The following is a 22,595-nucleotide window of genomic DNA, read 5'->3' as shown; positions in this document are numbered from 1 at the left end:
GATGCAATCAGGACCAAGAAAAGGGATCTGTAGATTTTATGGACTCACCTTATCTTTGTTAGGTAAAGTCTGAGTCCTGGTAAAAGTGTCTCCTCCGTTAATACTGATCAGTTCTCCATCTACAGGTGGAAACGAGGCGGGGAAAACTACTACGTCACTCTTGAGCGTGTCTGAGCTGAAACACACGTCATACTGCTGAGTAGCTTTAGAGTAAGACCAGCTCCCATCAGGGTGGGTGGTGATCATGGGGGCGCTGTACCTGCTGAAAGTGCCGTCTGTCCTGTGGCATCTGACTGCTATTAAAGTGATGAGGCTGAGCAGAAAGATGACGGACACCGACACAATGGCGATCAGCAGATACAGGTTCAAATCCGAGAAGCTGTCCTCCTTTACAGGCACATGTCTGAACGGAGTCTGGATTTCAGCCGTGCTTTCAACCACCACCACATCAATAGACACAGTAGCTGACAGGGAGGGTTCTCCGTTATCAGAGACCAAGACCACCAAGGGGTGAGTTTTGAGGTCATTGTCACTCATTCTCCTCCTAGTCCTGATCTCCCCGGTGCTGGTTCCGATCCTGAACAGGTTGTTTCCTTTGGGCTCAGACAGGTGATAAGAAAGCAGCGCATTGTATCCAGAGTCTGCGTCTACAGCCCTGATCTTTGCTACAAAGTATCCAGCTTCAGCAGAATAGGGGATGTTCTCACTGTTAACGGAGCCATGCTCAGAATATGGCGTGAGAATCGTGGGACTGTTGTCATTTTCATCCAGGATTAAAACGTTAACAGTCACGTTGCTGCTGAGTGGAGGAACACCAGAGTCTGTGGCCTGAACTTCAAACTGGAACGTTTTTAACTCCTCATAGTTAAAAGACTGCAGACTGATTATATCTCCAGTCTTAGAGTTTACATTTACCATTGTCGAGATTGGCAAGGAGTTACTTTTACTCTCAACAATGGAATAGGTTACCTGTCCATTTTGATCAATATCTACATCCAGTGCAGATACTCGTTGCAGAGTAGCTCCCAGTGGACTGTTTTCTTTTAAATATACATTGAACACAGTGTCTGAAAACTTAGGGGGGTTGTCATTGACATCTGAAACATAAACATTAAAATCCTTCGTACTTGTGAGAGCTGGGATTCCATCGTCTTTAGCTGTGATAGTGATATTATATTGAGAATGACTCTCTCTGTCTAGCTGACCATCTACTACCAAGGAGTAGTAATTTTTATAATTCGTTTGTAACTTAAAGGGGCTTTCACTTTTAATATCACAGTGGACTATTCCGTTTTTACCCCCATCTCTGTCCACAACTGACACAAGTGCAATAGCAGTACCTATTTTTGCATCCTCTTTTACAGTGTTACTGAGGGTGGTTACAGAAATTTCAGGGCTATTGTCATTTAAATCCACTACTTCTATTAATACTTTGCACTGTGCTGTCATTTGAGGAGAGCCTTTATCAGAAGCTTGCACGCGGATTTCAAAAGCCGGGTGCTCTTCAAAGTCAATCTTCCCCTTGACTGTCAATAATCCCGTGTGCTCATCAATTTGAAATATATTGAGAACATGGTCTTGGTCCTTGCTGCTTAGTGAATATGAAATTTCCCCGTTTGGCCCTTCATCACTGTCCGTCGCCGTCACAGTTATCACTGATGTGCCTGGCGGCGTGTTTTCAGTGACACTTGTTTTATACAGTGGTTTGGTAAATATTGGGACGTTATCATTATTGTCTAAGATATTGATTATTAACTGTGAGGTTCCGGATTTCGGTGGTGTTCCGCCGTCTACAGCAGTCAGCGTGAGTCTTATTACTGGTTGTTTTTCTCGGTCTAAAGGTTTCTGGAGGACTAGTTCAGCAGATACGCTCTCTCCTTTATTCACTGCCAATGAAAAGTGTTCATTTGCACTTAATTTGTACATACTGATGCCATTTTTCCCCACATCGGCATCAAAGGCTGACAATACAAAAAATTTAGTCCCGGGTAATGTGCTTTCTGCTATTTCAATACTTTGCGAGTCAGTACTGAAAGCTGGATAATTATCATTAACATCTAGAATATTTATTTCTAAGCGATATAGCTTGAGTGGGGCATTTATCACAGCCTCCACGCTCTGTGTGCATTTCATGGCCTTTCCACAGAGCTCCTCTCTGTCTATCCTATCACTGACAAAGAGAACGCCCGTCTTTAGATTTACCTCGAAATATTTTCTCTTTGATCCGCTAACGATCTGAAACATGCGAGGCTCCAGCTCATGGACATCTAGGTTTAGATCCTTGGCTATGTTTCCTACAGAAGTCCCTCGATTCACCTCTTCTGATATCGAGTACGAGAGCTGCCCGGACGCCGTTTCCGAATAAAAATCCAGCAGGACAAAAAACAAGTATATCACCGCAGGACTTGTGTTAATTGAAGCCATAATCCAAAATGACATCAAACCAACTTTAAACGGGTCCCGTTTATGCCAAATATTGACAGGAAATGTTATCAATTTTCTTCTGCTTCATCCTCAGCGCAGATCATGCTCGAGCCTTTCTCCGTGCTTCTGTTTCTTTGTGTCACGGCCCAACAAGACATCATTACGTTATCAATCTGGGAGGGGCCTCGGGACTTATGTCTCTGATTTATGGTCTACACCGCCCTCTTATGGCTCTATACACCAATTACAACAGAAACCAAGGGAAAATAAAATAAATATCATCAGTCCAGTTTTACAGAACCAGAAAACATCTGGTTGATTTGTTAGGAAAATAAAACACTGTTTATATTGTTAGTGTGTAACACTGTCTTATTTATTTGTTTTAATTTTAGAATATATTTGTTTGTTTTTCGCTTGTTTCAGCCTTTAACTGAAATATACCACCTAAGGCGTGAAACCCATTGCGGTGTGTCAAAAACGGCGTATTCACAAAATGTCGCTGTGTTTTAGGTATATGCAAAGGGTATATTGAAAGAAATTGTAAGGACACAAGCAAAATCTGAGTTATTACAACATCGAGTGAAATGACTGTCAAAGAGCAACAAGGCAACGATGAACGAAAAAAATAAACGCAAACAAGAAGGAAACGAACCCTAAAACAATAATGAACTACGCAAATATATATGAAACAATCTGAAAGGAAAATCAAATAAATATTCTCACTTGCAGTGATTATATTCATTTTAAACAAAACCACCAAAAGCTCCTTATCCGCATACTGGCTTCTCTTCTGCGGCATTTAAACAGCGAGTATTTAAATGGAAAAGACTGGCTTAAAGCTGCGGACAGTTGCAAAGGGTAAACTTTGAAAGCAGGAGAAATTAACCACATGTAGACGAGTTCAGTGTAAGATAACGCGCTTCTTTTATGTAAAATTGTAAGCTGTTATAAACACTGTGTTCTTACCTTTTCTTTGTTAGGCAAAGTCTGAGTCCTGGTAAAAGTGTCTCCTCCGTTAATACTGATAAGTTCGTCATCTACAGGTGGAAACGGGGCGGGGAAGACAACTACGTCACTCTTGAGCGTGTCTGAGCTGAAACACACGTCATACTGCTGAGTAGCTTTAGAGTAAGACCAGCTCCCGTCAGGGTGGGTGGTGATCATGGGGGCGCTGTACCTGCTGAAAGTACCGTCTGTCCTGTGACATCTGACTGCTATTAAAGTGATGAGGCTGAGCAGAAAGATGACGGACACCGACACAATGGCGATCAGCAGATACAGGTTCAAATCCGAGAAGCTGTCCTCCTTTACAGGCACATGTCTGAACTGAGTCTGGATTTCAGCCGTGCTTTCAACCACCACCACATCAATAGACACAGTAGCTGACAGGGAGGGTTCTCCGTTATCAGAGACCAAGACCACCAAGGGGTGAGTTTTGAGGTCATTGTCACTCAATCTCCTCTTAGTCCTGATCTCCCCGGTGCTGGTTCCAATCCTGAACAAGTTGTTTCCTTTGGGCTCAGACAGGTGATAAGAAAGCAGCGCATTGTATCCAGAGTCTGCGTCTACAGCCCTGATCTTTGCCACAAAGTATCCCGCTTCAGCAGAATAGGGGATGCTCTCACTGTTAACGGAGCCATGCTCAGAATATGGCGTGAGAATCGTGGGACTGTTGTCATTTTCATCCAGGATTAAAACGTTAACAGTCACGTTGCTGCTGAGTGGAGGAACACCAGAGTCTGTGGCCTGAACTTTAAATTGGAAAGTTTTTAACTCCTCATAGTTAAAAGACTGAAGGCTGATTATATCACCAGTCTCTGAGTTGATGTTTAATAATGTAGATAGTGGCACTGAGTCACTGCTGCTTTGTAAAAAGGAATAGCTCACCTGACTATTTCGATCAATGTCTGCATCAGTTGCAGTCAGAGTTTTAATAACTGCTCCTACTGGACTGTTTTCTTTCACGTAGATGTTGATCACACTTTCTGAAAACTGAGGTTTGTTGTCATTTACATCTGACACATGAACAGTTATAACACTTGTGTTGGAGAGTGGTGGGCTGCCCTCATCAGTAGCAGTGATGCTGATGTTGTACTGAGGTGCAGTCTCTCGGTCAAGAGGACCGTCCACAACTAATGAATATGAATTCTTATAATTTGACTCCAATTTAAAAGGAACATTATTAGAAATTTTACATATCACCATCCCATTTTTCCCTCCATCTTTATCAAATACTGAAACAAGAGCAATGGCTGTGTCAACTGATGCGTCCTCTTTAACAGTGTTCAACAGTGATGTGACTGAAATTTCAGGTGCGTTGTCATTAACGTCTAATACTTCAACCAGTAATTTAGCATGCGAACTCATAGGCGAGGAAGCTCCATCACTGGCTTTTACTCGAAGTTCAAAAGCATTATTTTCTTCAAAGTCAATATTCCTTTTATTTGTTACAGTCCCTGTTTGTTCATCTATAGAAAACACATCTGTTTGTTTTCCTTCGTCTATTTCCATAAAATAATACGATATTTGCCCATTTTTTCCATCATCTAAATCAGTCGCATTTAGTGTGATTATTGATGTGCCAATATTCACATTCTCATGTATGCTGACTTTATACAGCATTTGACTAAATACAGGAGGATTATCATTAATGTCTAAGACATTTACTATAATGGTCATACTTCCAGATTTAGGAGGTGTTCCACCATCAATTGCAATTAGTATGAGTTTGATCACAGATTGTTTTTCTCTGTCTAAAACTTTCTGAAGCACCAATTCGACTGTTATGCTACCCCCTTTAAGTGTATTTAGAGAGAAATGTTCATTTTGACTCAGTTTGTAGGCATTTATAGAGTTTTTTCCAACGTCTCCATCGTGAGCTCGTTTCAGCAGAAATTTTGTTCCTACCGCTGTTGTCTCGGTAATATTAATTATCTGCGATGTGCTGAGAAATGAGGGTGAATTGTCATTCACATCCAAAACATTTATTTCTATACGGTACAGTTTCAGTGGATTATTAATAACAGCTTCTACAATTAGTGAACATTTGGCGTCATTACCACAAAGCTCCTCTCGATCTATTCTCTCGTTAACATAGAGGGCTCCAGTTTTTAGATTTACCTCGAAATATTTTTTCTTCGATCCAGCAACGATCTGAAACATGCGGGGCTCCAAATCCTGGACATTGATGTTCAGATCTTTCGCGACATTTCCGACAACAGTCCCCAGATTCACCTCCTCTGAGACGGAGAAAGAGAGCTGCCCACAAACCGTTTCCCAATAACAATCCAGCAGCACGAATAACAGATTAATCCACAGAAAGCTTCTTCTATACGGTAAAAGCATATTTACACAGCAGGCGAAGGCACAATACTCCAGATAATATGTTACAGCAACCAATAAATGGAAATGAATGTATAATTATTCCAAAGCAATCTTCTCTATCTTCTCAAATAAAGACCACCGTTCGTTCTCTTCCGAGCTCTCTTTGTAACAAAGCACACAAATGCATCATTTGCTGAACGTAGGATGGGAGGGGCCCGAAGTCATCGACCAGAACGTCTAAATGTGACGGTCTGTACCGTCCCTACGTGGTCACTTGCTCTAACTACATTACACGTCAGCAAAACCAGCGGACAATGGTGCACTGTATATTCCTAGTGTTTAAAAAGAGTAGTATAAATCACTAGATTAAAGGTTAGAAATAATAGTTCATCAGTTAAACGGATGATTACAATTAACATTTTATTATGGAAAGATGTTAAGGTATGTGATATTTTAAATGCTAAATTTAAAAAATAATCGGGCAAATACACTTGTTTGTTTAAAGTGAAGAGAGAAGCGAGCACAAATGTTAAATATATAGGGGTATGTTTAAAAACGTTATCGATGTTGTGATACGTTGTTTAACGTCTACTAAATATGTCAAAACACATCCTTAACCGTGCACGTGAACCCGACAAGGACACATACGTTGAGCACCACGGAGAGCGACAAATGCGTGATAATGCGAAACTGCCATGAAAAATTCACGTTACAACAGAAAAGAGAACAACAACACAGAGTTGGAGAAGATCCTGTCGTGCTGTAAACTCAGCAACAGTAATTTCTTCGCATTTGTATTATTTTAGTCACAGCTAAGAAGTGTGTAAATGTATTGCTAAAGATGATAAAAACTACGAGATGAAGATAAATTACATTAGGCTTTTAAGATTTCCAAACGAAGAAGTGCAGCAGTGAATACGAAATGTAATACTTCCTTACCTTCTCTTTGTTAGGCAAAGTCTGAGTCCTGGTAAAAGTGTCTCCTTCGTTAATACTGATCAGTTCTCCATCTACAGGTGGAAACGGGGCGGGGAAAACTACCACGTCACTCTTGAGTGTGTCTGAGCTGAAACACACGTCATACTGCTGAGTAGCTTTAGAGTAAGACCAGCTCCCATCAGGGTGGGTGGTGATCATGGGGGCGCTGTACCTGCTGAAAGTTCCGTCTGTCCTGTGGCATCTGACTGCTATTAAAGTGATGAGGCTGAGCAGGAAGATGACGGACACAGACACAATGGCGATCAGCAGATACACGTTCAAATCCGAGAAGCTGTCCTCCTTTACAGGCACATGTCTGAACGGAGTCTGGATTTCAGCCGTGCTTTCAACCACCACCACATCAACCGACACAGTAGCTGACAGGGAGGGTTCTCCGTTATCAGAGACCAAGACCACCAAGGGGTGAGTTTTGAGGTCATTGTCACTCAATCTCCTCTTAGTCCTGATCTCCCCGGTGCTGGTTCCGATCCTGAACAGGTTGTTTCCTTTGGGCTCAGACAGGTGATAAGAAAGCAGCGCATTGTATCCAGAGTCTGCGTCTACAGCCCTGATCTTTGCCACAAAGTATCCCGCTTCAGCAGAATAGGGGATGTTCTCACTGTTTACAGAGCCGTGCTCAGAGTATGGCGCGAGAATCGTAGGACTGTTGTCATTTTCATCCAGAATTAAAACGTTGACAGTGACGTTGCTGCTGAGCGGAGGAACACCAGAGTCTGTGGCCTGAACTTTAAACTGGAACGTTTTTAACTCCTCATAGTTAAAAGACTGCAGGCTGATTATATCTCCAGTCTCTGAGTTGATGTTTAATAATGTAGAAAACGGCACTGAGTCACTGCTGCTTTGTAAAAAGGAATAACTCACCTGACTATTTTGATCAATGTCTGCATCAACTGCTGTCACTGTTTTAATAACTGCTCCTACTGGACTGTTTTCTTTCACGTAGATGTTGATCACACTTTCTGAAAACTGAGGTTTGTTGTCATTTACATCTGACACATGAACAGTTATAACACTCGTGCTGGAGAGAGGTGGGCTGCCCTCATCAGTAGCAGTGATGCTGATGTTGTACTGAGGTGCAGTCTCTCGGTCAAGAGGACCGTCTACAACTAATGAATATGAATTCTTATAATTTGACTCCAATTTAAAAGGAACATTATTGGAAATTTTACATGTCACCATCCCATTTTTACCTCCATCTTTATCAAATACTGAAACAAGAGCAATGGCTGTTTCAACTGATGCATCCTCTTTAACAGTGTTCAATAACGATGTGACTGAAATTTCAGGTGGGTTGTCATTAACATCTAAAACCTCAATCAGTAATTTGGCATGTGACGTGAGAGGGGAAGAGGCTCCATCACTGGCTTGTACTCGAAGTTCAAAAGCATTACTTTCTTCATAGTCAATATTCCTTTTATTCGTTACAGTTCCTGTTTTCTCATCTATAACAAATGAATTAGTTTGTTTCCCCTGACCAACTTCACTAAATGAATATATCACTTTTCCATTTTGTCCTTCATCTAAATCAGTCGCATTTAATGTAATTATTGATGTGCCTATTTTAACATTTTCGTAAACTCTAGCTTTATACAACCTTTGGCTGAAAACGGGAGGATTGTCATTAACGTCCAGTACATTAACTATTATTGTCATGCTTCCGGATTTAGCAGGTGTTCCCCCATCGATGACAGTCAGTGTGAGCGTAATCACAGACTGTTTTTCCCTGTCTAAAACTTTCTGAAGCACCATCTCAGGAGTTACACCCTGAACTTTGTGTGCATCAAGAGAGAAATGTTCATTTTGACTCAGCCTGTAGGTGTTTACAGTGTTTTTACCCACGTCAGCATCGTGAGCTTGATGCAGAGGAAATTTTGCTCCCGCCGCTGTGCTCTCAGTAATGTTCATTGATTGCAACGTACTCTCAAATAAAGGAGAATTATCATTTACATCTAAAATCGTAATTTCCATACGGTACAGTTTCAGTGGATTATTAATAACAGCTTCTACACTGAGTGAGCATTTGGCGTCATTACCACAAAGCTCTTCTCGATCTATTCTCCCGTTAACATAGAGGGCTCCAGTTTTTAGATTTACCTCGAAATATTTCCTCTTTGATCCAGTAACGATTTGAAACATGCGGGGCTCCAAATCCTGGACATTGATGTTCAGATCTTTCGCGACATTTCCGACAACAGTCCCCAGATTCACCTCCTCTGAGACGGAGTAAGAGAGCTGCCCAGAAACCGTTTCAGAGTAACAATCCAGCAGCACGAAGACGAGATATATCCATATACAGCTCGATTTGCCCAGTATATTCATTCTTACATTCACCGGGAAGCGGATTAATTCAAACCCGTATATTACATTAACAAATTCAAACAATTAAACAGAGTAAGACATGAGAGTGATGCTTTTTGACTCATCTCCCATGAATCAGAAAATGGTTGTCGCCGTTCTCTTTCGCCCTCCGATTCTCTTTGTCTGAATTGCAGAAAAATACACTCTGGGAGGAGTCCGAGACACCAAAGACGAAATTCAAATCTGATGGTCTACAATGTCCCCGTGTGGACATTTTCCAGAAGTGCATTCAATATCAGGAGATTAAGTGTCCTTAATTATCTAGCTAAACAGTTGTGTGCTTTGAGGAACAACAACCATGACGTGCTGCCATTCTGGCATTATTCTGAATACTGTTATCATTCAGGGTTTTTTTTAAATTCATACATTTATAAAAAAAATTATGAATGAACTCTCATAGACATATACTAATATATGATACCTTCAGCATTATTCAGACAATAAAAATATTTACAATACAAAACTGAGAAATTAACAGAACCAAGCCATGTAAAAAGAGGTTTTTTTTCAGAATTGTTTTGAATATACATTGCTGCAACCTGTTAAGGTTAACAAAGCCAGGATATGAATACTCGAACACATGTTTAGCGAGACATTATTTAAAGTACAGTATAACTGCCCAGCATGTTGGCATCGTGCATAATCGTCCGTTCAGTACCATGAAGAACAACGTTTAGGGTATGATTCAAAATCTGCACATCTTTTGCTAGAAGTAAATACCACAAACTATGAGTATGCGTAAAAGAAGCCTAACAAAATATATCCAAGTGATTTATTTTATTAGTTAACTTGAACTGGATTTATCCCCATTTTTTTCGTGGCAATTAAGTTCTTTTAATTTAATTCGGGTGAACCCCTATTGATTCATACTCTGTTCTCGACCGTGGTTTTGCACAATAAATAACATTCCAGGATATTTAAGACCAATATGCGCTTACCTTCTCTTTGTTAGGTAAAGTTTGAGTCCTGGTAAAAGTGTCTCCTTCGTTAATACTGATCAGTTCTCCATCTATAGGTGGAAACGAGGCGGGGAAGACCACCACGTCACTCTTGAGCGTGTCTGAGCTGAAACACACGTCATACTGCTGAGTAGCTTTAGAGTAAGACCAGCTCCCGTCAGGGTGGGTGGTGATCATGGGGGCGCTGTATCTGTTGAAAGTGCCGTCTGTCCTGTGGCATCTGACTGCTATTAAAGTGATGAGGCTGAGCAGAAAGATGACGGACACCGACACAATGGCGATCAGCAGATACAGGTTCAAATCCGAGAAGCTGTCCTCCTTTACAGGCACATGTCTGAACTGAGTCTGGATTTCAGCCGTGCTTTCAACCACCACCACATCAATAGACACAGTAGCTGACAGGGAGGGTTCTCCGTTATCAGAGACCAAGACCACCAAGGGGTGAGTTTTGAGGTCATTGTCACTCATTCTCCTCTTAGTCCTGATCTCCCCGGTGCTGGTTCCGATCCTGAACAAGTTGTTTCCTTTGGGCTCAGACAGGTGATAAGAAAGTAGCGCGTTGTATCCAGAGTCTGTGTCTACAGCCCTGATCTTTGCCACAAAGTATCCCGCTTCAGCAGAATAGGGGATGCTCTCACTGTTAACGGAGCCGTGCTCAGAATATGGCGCGAGAATCGTGGGACTGTTGTCATTTTCATCCAGGATTAAAACGTTGACAGTGACGTTGCTGCTGAGTGGAGGAACACCAGAGTCTGTGGCCTGAACTTTAAATTGGAAAGTTTTTAACTCCTCGTAGTTAAAAGACTGCAGGCTGATTATATCTCCTGTCTCTGAGTTGATGTTAATCATTGTAGGAAACGGTAGTGAGTCACTGCTGCTTTTTAAAAAAGAATAGCTCACTTGACCATTTTTATCGACATCAGCATCAGTTGCAGTCAGAGTTTTAATGACTGCTCCTACTGGACTGTTTTCTTTAACATAAATATTAAGTATCGGATCAGAGAAGCGAGGCGAGTTGTCATTGACATCAGAAACGTGAACACTAATTATGCTGGTGCTGGAGAGAGGAGGAACTCCTTCATCAGTTGCTATTATAGTAACATTGTACTCGTCTGTAGTTTCTCTGTCAAGCGGACCAGTAACCACTAAAGAGTAATAATTTCTATAGTTTGTGTCCAGTTTAAATGGAGTCTTATTTGCAATCACAGCTTTCACTGCCCCGTTATTCCCACCATCTTTATCCAAAACCGAGACAAGCGCAATGGCTGCACCTACTTCCGCGTCCTCTTTCACTGTATTTAGTAGTGACGTTACCGTGATCTCAGGAGCGTTGTCATTTAGATCCAGCACTTCTACCAACACTTTGCAATGAGCAGACATCGGAGGCTGACCCTTGTCACTTGCCTCCGCATGGATCTCAAATGCACGATTCTTTTCATAATCGACTTTACCCTTAACTGAAATCACTCCCGTTTTTGAATTAATTTCAAATAAATCTAAAATATGATCTTGACCTTTTTTTCTCAAAGAATATTCAATTTCACTGTTGGAACCCTCATCTGTGTCTGTTGCATTCAGCGTAATCACTGTCGACCCACTGGACAAGTTTTCAGGAATTTTAATTTTGTACAAAGACTTACTGAACACGGGATGGTTGTCATTAGTATCCATCACGGAAATGATAATAAGCGATGTCCCTGACTTGGGTGGGTTTCCTCCGTCTACTGCAGTCAGCGTGAGTTTTATAACAGAATCCTGCTCTCTGTCTAACGATTTCTGCAGTACTAACTCAGCAGACACGCTGTCTTCTCCTTTATGAATATCTAATGTAAAATAGTCGTTATTACTAAGTTTATATGTATTAACACCGTTTTTACCGACATCCAAATCTGATGCCTCTATCAGTCCAAATTTGACTCCCGGTAAAGTATTTTCTGGAACATCAAGTGACTGCAGCTTCTCAGAGAAAACTGGTGCGTTGTCGTTTATATCTTTTATATTTATCTCTAAGCGATAAAGCTTCAGCGGGACGTTGATCACCGCCTCTACATTGACAGTACATTTTGAAGCCCTTCCACAAAGCTCCTCGCGGTCGATTCTTTCGCTGACATAAAGAACACCAGTTTTTAAATTCACATCGAAATACTTCTTCTGTGATCCACTAACAATCTGAAACCTACGAGACTCTAAATCCTGTACATTGAGATTTAGATCTTTGGCAATATTTCCAACAGATGTCCCAGTATTTTCCTCCTCCGATACAGAGTACGAGAGCTGTCCAGACACCGCTTCCCAGCAATAATTCAGCAGCACGGCCACAGAATAAGCCCGCAAAATATCTGTTTTTGTTGGGAATTGCATGATTAAATCCACCGAAATCAGGCACACTTTGTGTCCACCAGCAACCGTCAGATATCCGCAAACAAAGGCAATCACAACAAGTCAGCCTGATAGATTTTTCGCCCTTTCTCTCTCGCTCTGCGCCTCTTTGTTACAAAGCCCAGAGAAAGATCATCCTCTGTTTCTGGGTGGAGTCTTATGCCTTTAGAAATAACATCTAGATGTCATGGTCTTCAGTGCCACCATCTGGTAATGTAAAATAACTGCATTTAAGCTTTAGGAACAGCAACAATTAAATGACTACCCACCCGTCCAAAGCGATCAACTTCTCATTAATTATGAACATAACCCTGTTAATTTATATGTTATGGTGCATTTCAAAGGATTTTTTTTCCTTTTCCCATTCTGATTAATTCTCAGTTAACAAAGAAAAAAAATCATAACTTTCCTCTTGGTGATACCCCGTCTAAAAGTACACGAGTTAGAATTGACAGACCTTATTGAAAATATTTCGACACAAGAAAGATACAGCAAGAACTTACTACTATTATGACATAAAATAAACACATTTTCCTAATTTCTAAAAGTATGAGAGCGAAGGTGATTGAATAAGCGGTCGAATAACCTTGCTAAATGTGATAAAACAAACTTTACACCATTCTCCACTAAGTAAAAAGATCTATCATGAATTGTATGTCAAGTTTCCAGGGAAAACACTTGTCTTTGTCGACCGTGCCCCAATTAAGTCCCCTGATGCACCCTCCAAATGACCGGCAACTTGCACCTTTCTGATTTCAGCACCACGGATAGCGACAATAACGTTCTGTCTAAACTCGAAAGGCTCATGAACTTTGTTTATTTTGGCTTATTAACAACTGTACATTTCAACTCAACTCCAAACCGATAAAGAAAAATCACATCTTTAAATAGTTTGTGGAGTTAGTACTAACATATTCCACTTAAAAACAACAACAACAATAAGCAAACAAAACATGGAGATTACCCAAGGCATGGATTTATGCATTGCATTGTTTTTGCTAATTTCTTACCTTCTCTTTGGTAAAATTTCATGGACTCACCTTTTCTTTGGTAGGTAAAGTCTGAGTCCTGGTAAAAGTGTCTCCTCCGTTAATACTGATCAGTTCTCCATCTACAGGTGGAAACGAGGCGGGGAAAACCACCACGTCACTCTTGAGCGTGTCTGAGCTGAAACATACGTCATACTGCTGAGTAGCTTTAGAGTAAGACCAGCTCCCGTCAGGGTGGGTGGTGATCATGGGGGCGCTGTACCTGCTGAAAGCGCCGTCTGTCCTGTGGCATCTGACTGCTATTAAAGTGATGAGGCTGAGCAGAAAGATGACGGACACCGACACAATGGCGATCAGCAGGTACAGGTTCAAATCCGAGAAGCTATCCTCCTTTACAGGCACATGTCTGAACTGAGTCTGGATTTCAGCCGTGCTTTCAACCACCACCACATCAATAGACACAGTAGCTGACAGGGAGGGTTCTCCGTTATCAGAGACCAAGACCACCAAGGGGTGAGTTTTGAGGTCATTGTCACTCATTCTCCTCTTAGTCCTGATCTCCCCGGTGCTGGTTCCGATCCTGAACAGGTTGTTTCCTTTGGGCTCAGACAGGTGATAAGAAAGCAGCGCATTGTATCCAGAGTCTGCGTCTACAGCCCTGATCTTTGCCACAAAGTATCCCGCTTCAGCAGAATAGGGGATGCTCTCACTGTTAACGGAGCCGTGCTCAGAATATGGCGCGAGAATCGTGGGACTGTTGTCATTTTCATCCAGGATTAAAACGTTGACAGTGACGTTGCTGCTGAGCGGAGGAACACCAGAGTCTGTGGCCTGAACTTTAAACTGGAATGTTTTTAACTCCTCGTAGTTAAAAGACTGCAGGCTGATTATATCTCCAGTCTCAGAGTTGATGTTAATCATTGTAGGAAACGGTAGTGAGTCACTGCTGCTTTGTAAAAAAGAATAGCTCACTTGACCATTTTTATCGACATCAGCATCAGTTGCAGTCAGAGTTTTAATGACTGCTCCTACTGGACTGTTTTCTTTAACATAAATATTAAGTATCGGATCAGAGAAGCGAGGCGAGTTGTCATTGACATCAGAAACGTGAACACTAATTATGCTGGTGCTGGAGAGAGGAGGAGCTCCTTCATCAGTTGCTATTATAGTAACATTGTACTCGTTTGTAGTTTCTCTGTCAAGCGGACCAGTAACCACTAAAGAGTAATAATTTCTATAGTTTGTGTCCAGTTTAAATGGAGTCTCATTTGCAATCACAGCTTTCACTGCCCCGTTATTCCCACCATCTTTATCCAAAACCGAGACAAGTGCAATGGCTGCACCTACTTCCGCGTCTTCTTTCACTGTATTTAGTAGTGACGTTACCGTGATCTCAGGAGCGTTGTCATTTAGATCCAGCACTTCTACCAACACTTTACAATGAGCAGACATCGGAGGCTGACCCTTGTCAGTCGCCTCAGCATGAATCTCAAATGCAGGATTTTCTTCGTAATCGATTTTACCTTTAATTGAAATCGCTCCCGTTTTAGAGTCTATTTGAAATACATTTAAAACATGATCCTGACCTTTACTTCTAAAAGAATATTCAGTTTCAGCATTTAATCCGTCATCTGCGTCTGTTGCATTTAAAAATATAATTGTTTTACCCATTGGTAGATTTTCATGAATCTGTGTTTTATACAAAGCCCTACTGAAAACCGGAGCGTTGTCATTATTGTCTAAGACATTTATAATGATTTGCAATGTTCCTGACTTGGATGGGTTTCCGCTGTCGACAGCAGTCACTGTAAGATTAACAGTAGGTTGTGTTTCTCGGTCTAGAGCTTTCTGTAGCACCAGCTCGGCAGACACACTATCCCTTCCTTTGTGGACCTCTAAAGAAAAGTAATCATTTTGACTCAACTTGTATGAACTAACGTCATTCTTTCCAACGTCAAGATCCGATGCCCCTATAAATCCAAATTTCCCCCCTGGCACAGTACTTTCCGCAATATTAAGATACTGCAAATTCTCAGGAAAATGTGGCACATTATCATTAATATCGACTACATTTACATCTAAACGATAAAGCTTCAGTGGATTGTTGATCACGGCCTCTACGCTAATAGTACATATTGCAGCTTTTGCGCAAAGCTCCTCACGGTCGATTCTTTCACTGACATAGAGACTACCCGTTTTCAAATTTATATCGAAATAATTTCTCTTTGATCCGCTAACAATCTGAAACATACGCGTCCTCAAGTCATGCACGTTAAGATTTAGATCTTTAGCGAGATTTCCCACAGTAGTCCCCGGGTTTACCTCCTCTGATACAGAGTAAGAGAGCTGCCCAGTCACCACTTGCCAGCAGCAATCCAAAAGAACAACGACTACATAAATCCCAAAAGAACTGCGTATCCTCCCTGTCGACATTTTCTATCCTGTGCGAGCACAGCATATGGATCGTAGTCTTCAAGGTGAAATTAGAGTGGCAGAATCCAGATTTCCGTGTATATAAGAAGTAAAGGACAAAGCGATGATCGCACAATGTATTCTCATACTGCCCCTCTTGTAACAAAGCCTTGCAAAGCATCATCGTCACCATCATCTAAATCTAGGAGGAGCTTCGAACAACCAACAGCACTATGAAAATGTGATGGTCTACAATGTCCCCATGTGGTCATTTAAAAATACTACATTATCACAAAACAATCTCATAAGTTCGTTTAAGCCTTCAAGATAAATGCATCAAGATGCCAATCTGGTAATGGCAAATAATGTCAAGCTCCCTTATATATTTATTTAAAGACAGGTGTAGCATATATATAAACCAAATTGAATTAAAACTTGCCTTATCTCCTTTTCACAAAACATGAAAATATGAGCAAATATGAATAATACAATTGTCAAGGCGTATATCAGCTTAATGTGCTATCTGTCTATCCTTTGAGTAACCAGAGACAAAGAGCAATGCACATATCAGAAATGTGACTTAATTATTATTATAATTATTGCGGCCTTCAGATCACATTTTTATATATGCTAGAATGCCTACACCAGCACCATGGACAACTACATGAACGCACTGCTGTCCAAATGATGGATATTATTAAATTGGCACAACTAAACGTTTTAAAGCTGAAGCATATATATATTTGGAATCTAGTTTAAGTCAGAAGATACACCATGCTAAGATAAGAAAAAATGGTACCGTTTAATCTGCAATGACGAGGAATGACAATATGCAAGTATTTTAAAATTTCATGGACTCACCTTTTCTTTGGTAGGTAAAGTCTGAGTCCTGGTAAAAGTGTCTCCTTCGTTAATACTGATCAATTCTGCATCTACAGGTGGAAACGAGGCGGGGAAAACCACCACGTCACTCTTGAGCGTGTCTGAGCTGAAACACACATCATACTGCTGAGTAGCTTTAGAGTAAGACCAGCTCCCGTCAGGGTGGGTGGTGATCATGGGGGCGCTGTACCTGCTGAAAGTGCCATCTGTCCTGTGGCATCTGACTGCTATTAAAGTGATGAGGCTGAGCAGAAAGAAGACGGACACCGACACAATGGCGATCAGCAGATACAGGTTCAAATCCGAGAAGCTGTCCTCCTTTACAGGCACATGTCTGAACGGAGTCTGGATTTCAGCCGTGCTTTCAACCACCACCACATCAATAGACACAGTAGTTGACAGGGAGGGTTCTCCGTTATCAGAGACCAAGATCACCAAGGGGTGAGTTTTGAGGTCATTGTCACTCATTCTCCTCCTAGTCCTGATCTCCCCGGTGCTGGTTCCGATCCTGAACAAGTTGTTTCCTTTGGGCTCAGACAGGTGATAAGAAAGCAGTGCATTGTATCCAGAGTCCGCGTCTACAGCCCTGATCTTTGCCACAAAGTATCCCGCTTCAGCAGAATAGGGGATGCTCTCACTGTTAACGGAGCCGTGCTCAGAATATGGCGCGAGAATCGTGGGACTGTTGTCATTTTCATCCAGGATTAAAACGTTGACAGTGACGTTGCTGCTGAGCGGAGGAACACCAGAGTCTGTGGCCTGAACTTTAAACTGGAATGTTTTTAACTCCTCGTAGTTAAAAGACTGCAGGCTGATTATATCTCCTGTCTCTGAGTTGATATTAATCATTGTAGGAAACGGTAGTGAGTCACTGCTGCTTTTTAAAAAAGAATAGCTCACTTGACCATTTTTATCGACATCAGCATCAGTTGCAGTCAGAGTTTTAATGACTGCTCCTACTGGACTGTTTTCTTTAACATAAATATTAAGTATCGGATCAGAGAAGCGAGGCGAGTTGTCATTGACATCAGAAACGTGAACACTAATTATGCTGGTGCTGGAGAGAGGAGGAGCTCCTTCATCAGTTGCTATTATAGTAACATTGTACTCGTCTGTAGTTTCTCTGTCAAGCGGACCAGTAACCACTAAAGAGTAATAATTTCTATAGTTTGTGTCCAGTTTAAATGGAGTCTCATTTGCAATCACAGCTTTCACTGCCCCGTTATTCCCACCATCTTTATCCAAAACCGAGACAAGTGCAATGGCTGCACCTACTTCCGCGTCTTCTTTCACTGTATTTAGTAGTGACGTTACCGTGATCTCAGGAGCGTTGTCATTTAGATCCAGCACTTCTACCAACACTTTACAATGAGCAGACATCGGAGGCTGGCCTTTGTCAGTGGCCTCAGCATGAATCTCAAATGCAGAACTTTCTTCGTAATCGATTTTACCTTTAATTGAAATCGCTCCCGTTTTAGAGTCTATTTGAAATACATTTAAAACATGATCCTGACCTTTACTTCTAAAAGAATATTCAGTTTCAGCATTTAATCCGTCATCTGCGTCTGTTGCATTTAAAAATATAATTGTTTTACCCATTGGTAGATTTTCATGAATCTGTGTTTTATACAAAGCGCTACTGAAAACCGGAGCGTTGTCATTAATGTCTAAGACATTTACAATGATTTGCAATGTTCCTGACTTGGGTGGGTTTCCGCTGTCGATAGCAGTCACGGTAAGATTAACAGTAGGTTGTATTTCTCGGTCTAGAGCTTTCTGTAGCACCAGCTCGGCAGACACACTATCCCTTCCTTTGTGGACCTCTAAAGAAAAGTAATCATTTTGACTCAACTTGTATGAACTAACGTCATTCTTTCCAACGTCAAGATCCGATGCCCCTATAAATCCAAATTTCCCCCCTGGCACAGTACTTTCCGCAATATTAAGATACTGCAAATTCTCAGGAAAATGTGGCACATTATCATTAATATCGACTACATTTACATCTAAACGATAAAGCTTCAGTGGATTGTTGATCACGGCCTCTACGCTAATAGTACATATTGCAGCTTTTGCGCAAAGCTCCTCACGGTCGATTCTTTCACTGACATAGAGACTACCCGTTTTCAAATTTATATCGAAATAATTTCTCTTTGATCCGCTAACAATCTGAAACATACGCGTCCTCAAGTCATGCACGTTAAGATTTAGATCTTTAGCGAGATTTCCCACAGTAGTCCCCGGGTTTACCTCCTCTGATACAGAGTAAGAGAGCTGCCCAGTCACCACTTGCCAGCAGCAATCCAAAAGAACAACGACTACATAAATCCCAAAAGAACTGCGTATCCTCCCTGTCGACATTTTCTATCCTGTGCGAGCACAGCATATGGATCGTAGTCTTCAAGGTGAAATTAGAGTGGCAGAATCCAGATTTCCGTGTATATAAGAAGTAAAGGACAAAGCGATGATCGCACAATGTATTCTCATACTGCCCCTCTTGTAACAAAGCCCTGCAAAGCATCATCGTCACCATCATCTAAATCTAGGAGGAGCTTCGAACAACCAACAGCACTATGAAAATGTGATGGTCTACAATGTCCCCATGTGGTCATTTAAAAATACTACATTATCACAAAACAATCTCATAAGTTCGTTTAAGCCTTCAAGATAAATGCATCAAGATGCCAATCTGGTAATGGCAAATAATGTCCAGCTCCCTTATATATTTATTTAAAGACAGGTGTAGCATATATATAAACCAAATTGAATTAAAACTTGCCTTATCTCCTTTTCACAAAACATGAAAATATGAGCAAATATGAATAATACAATTGTCAAGGCGTATATCAGCTTAATGTGCTATCTGTCTATCCTTTGAGTAACCAGAGACAAAGAGCAATGCACATATCAGAAATGTGACTTAATTATTATTATAATTGTTGCGGCATTCAGATCACATTTTTATATATGCTAGAATGCCTACACCAGCACCATGGACAGCTACATGAACGCACTGCTGTCCAAATGATGGATATTATTAAATTGGCACAACTAAACGTTTTAAAGCTGAAGCATATATATATTTGGAATCTAGTTTAAATCAGAAGATACACCATGCTAAGATAAGAAAAAATGGTACCGTTTAATCTGCAATGACGAGGAATGACAATATGCAAGTATTTTAAAATTTCATGGACTCACCTTTTCTTTGGTAGGTAAAGTCTGAGTCCTGGTAAAAGTGTCTCCTTCGTTAATACTGATCAGTTCTGCATCTACAGGTGGAATCGAGGCGGGGAAAACCACTACGTCACTCTTGAGCGTGTCTGAGCTGAAACACACATCATACTGCTGAGTAGCTTTAGAGTAAGACCAGCTCCCGTCAGGGTGGGTGGTGATCATGGGGGCGCTGTATCTGTTGAAAGTGCCGTCTGTCCTGTGGCATCTGACTGCTATTAAAGTGATGAGGCTGAGCAGAAAGATGACGGACACCGACACAATGGCGATCAGCAGATACAGGTTCAAATCCGAGAAGCTGTCCTCCTTTACAGGCACATGTCTGAACTGAGTCTGGATTTCAGCCGTGCTTTCAACCACCACCACATCAATAGACACAGTAGCTGACAGGGAGGGTTCTCCGTTATCAGAGACCAAGACCACCAAGGGGTGAGTTTTGAGGTCATTGTCACTCATTCTCCTCTTAGTCCTGATCTCCCCGGTGCTGGTTCCGATCCTGAACAAGTTGTTTCCTTTGGGCTCAGACAGGTGATAAGAAAGTAGCGCGTTGTATCCAGAGTCTGTGTCTACAGCCCTGATCTTTGCCACAAAGTATCCCGCTTCAGCAGAATAGGGGATGCTCTCACTGTTAACGGAGCCGTGCTCAGAATATGGCGCGAGAATCGTGGGACTGTTGTCATTTTCATCCAGGATTAAAACGTTGACAGTGACGTTGCTGCTGAGTGGAGGAACACCAGAGTCTGTGGCCTGAACTTTAAATTGGAAAGTTTTTAACTCCTCGTAGTTAAAAGACTGCAGGCTGATTATATCTCCTGTCTCTGAGTTGATGTTAATCATTGTAGGAAACGGTAGTGAGTCACTGCTGCTTTTTAAAAAAGAATAGCTCACTTGACCATTTTTATCGACATCAGCATCAGTTGCAGTCAGAGTTTTAATGACTGCTCCTACTGGACTGTTTTCTTTAACATAAATATTAAGTATCGGATCAGAGAAGCGAGGCGAGTTGTCATTGACATCAGAAACGTGAACACTAATTATGCTGGTGCTGGAGAGAGGAGGAGCTCCTTCATCAGTTGCTATTATAGTAACATTGTACTCGTCTGTAGTTTCTCTGTCAAGCGGACCAGTAACCACTAAAGAGTAATAATTTCTATAGTTTGTGTCCAGTTTAAATGGAGTCTTATTTGCAATCACAGCTTTCACTGCCCCGTTATTCCCACCATCTTTATCCAAAACCGAGACAAGCGCAATGGCTGCACCTACTTCCGCGTCCTCTTTCACTGTATTTAGTAGTGACGTTACCGTGATCTCAGGAGCGTTGTCATTTAGATCCAGCACTTCTACCAACACTTTGCAATGAGCAGACATCGGAGGCTGACCCTTGTCACTTGCCTCCGCATGGATCTCAAATGCACGATTCTTTTCATAATCGACTTTACCCTTAACTGAAATCACTCCCGTTTTTGAATTAATTTCAAATAAATCTAAAATATGATCTTGACCTTTTTTTCTCAAAGAATATTCAATTTCACTGTTGGAACCCTCATCTGTGTCTGTTGCATTCAGCGTAATCACTGTCGACCCACTGGACAAGTTTTCAGGAATTTTAATTTTGTACAAAGACTTACTGAACACGGGATGGTTGTCATTAGTATCCATCACGGAAATGATAATAAGCGATGTCCCTGACTTGGGTGGGTTTCCTCCGTCTACTGCAGTCAGCGTGAGTTTTATAACAGAATCCTGCTCTCTGTCTAACGATTTCTGCAGTACTAACTCAGCAGACACGCTGTCTTCTCCTTTATGAATATCTAATGTAAAATAGTCGTTATTACTAAGTTTATATGTATTAACACCGTTTTTACCGACATCCAAATCTGATGCCTCTATCAGTCCAAATTTGACTCCCGGTAAAGTATTTTCTGGAACATCAAGTGACTGCAGCTTCTCAGAGAAAACTGGTGCGTTGTCGTTTATATCTTTTATATTTATCTCTAAGCGATAAAGCTTCAGCGGGACGTTGATCACCGCCTCTACATTGACAGTACATTTTGAAGCCCTTCCACAAAGCTCCTCGCGGTCGATTCTTTCGCTGACATAAAGAACACCAGTTTTTAAATTCACATCGAAATACTTCTTCTGTGATCCACTAACAATCTGAAACCTACGAGACTCTAAATCCTGTACATTGAGATTTAGATCTTTGGCAATATTTCCAACAGATGTCCCAGTATTTTCCTCCTCCGATACAGAGTACGAGAGCTGTCCAGACACCGCTTCCCAGCAATAATTCAGCAGCACGGCCACAGAATAAGCCCGCAAAATATCTGTTTTTGTTGGGAATTGCATGATTAAATCCACCGAAATCAGGCACACTTTGTGTCCACCAGCAACCGTCAGATATCCGCAAACAAAGGCAATCACAACAAGTCAGCCTGATAGATTTTTCGCCCTTTCTCTCTCGCTCTGCGCCTCTTTGTTACAAAGCCCAGAGAAAGATCATCCTCTGTTTCTGGGTGGAGTCTTATGCCTTTAGAAATAACATCTAGATGTCATGGTCTTCAGTGCCACCATCTGGTAATGTAAAATAACTGCATTTAAGCTTTAGGAACAGCAACAATTAAATGACTACCCA

At 41.4% G+C, this 22,595-nt stretch overlaps 1 protein-coding gene and 4 pseudogenes across 22 annotated transcripts in view; all 5 read right to left on the bottom strand.

The window, feature by feature from the left end:
- Positions 1-22,595, bottom strand: part of LOC146717655 (protocadherin alpha-C2-like) — a 214,921-nt gene that overhangs the window by 87,306 nt on the left and 105,020 nt on the right. The window contains exon 1 of one of the 22 annotated variants that reach the window (XM_085479052.1): positions 13,484-16,022. The exons of 19 other annotated variants lie outside the window; for them this stretch is intronic. In XM_085479052.1, the coding sequence (XP_085335178.1) occupies positions 13,484-15,865 (2,382 nt within the window). In that variant the 5' untranslated portion in view covers positions 15,866-16,022. Of the gene's footprint in view, positions 1-48; positions 2,545-3,390; positions 5,898-13,483; positions 16,023-22,595 lie in introns of those variants that run through there. 2 more of the 22 variants (XM_085479077.1, XM_085479030.1) reach the window with 2 other exon arrangements.
- On the bottom strand, positions 6,349-9,211 carry LOC146717666 (protocadherin alpha-10 pseudogene; annotated as a pseudogene).
- Positions 9,974-12,562, bottom strand: LOC146717665 (protocadherin alpha-3 pseudogene; annotated as a pseudogene).
- Positions 16,638-19,402, bottom strand: LOC146717664 (protocadherin alpha-3 pseudogene; annotated as a pseudogene).
- Positions 19,798-22,446, bottom strand: LOC146717663 (protocadherin alpha-3 pseudogene; annotated as a pseudogene).

Source organism: Copadichromis virginalis, linkage group LG2 (assembly GCF_057382275.1).
Source record: "Copadichromis virginalis isolate Kocher_CV1m ecotype Utaka linkage group LG2, C_Virginalis_male_GT1.1, whole genome shotgun sequence".
In the NCBI taxonomy this organism is placed as follows: Eukaryota; Metazoa; Chordata; class Actinopteri; order Cichliformes; family Cichlidae; genus Copadichromis; species Copadichromis virginalis.
The sequence above is the reverse complement of the archived record's forward strand: the minus strand, read 5'-3'. Positions and strand labels throughout refer to the sequence as shown.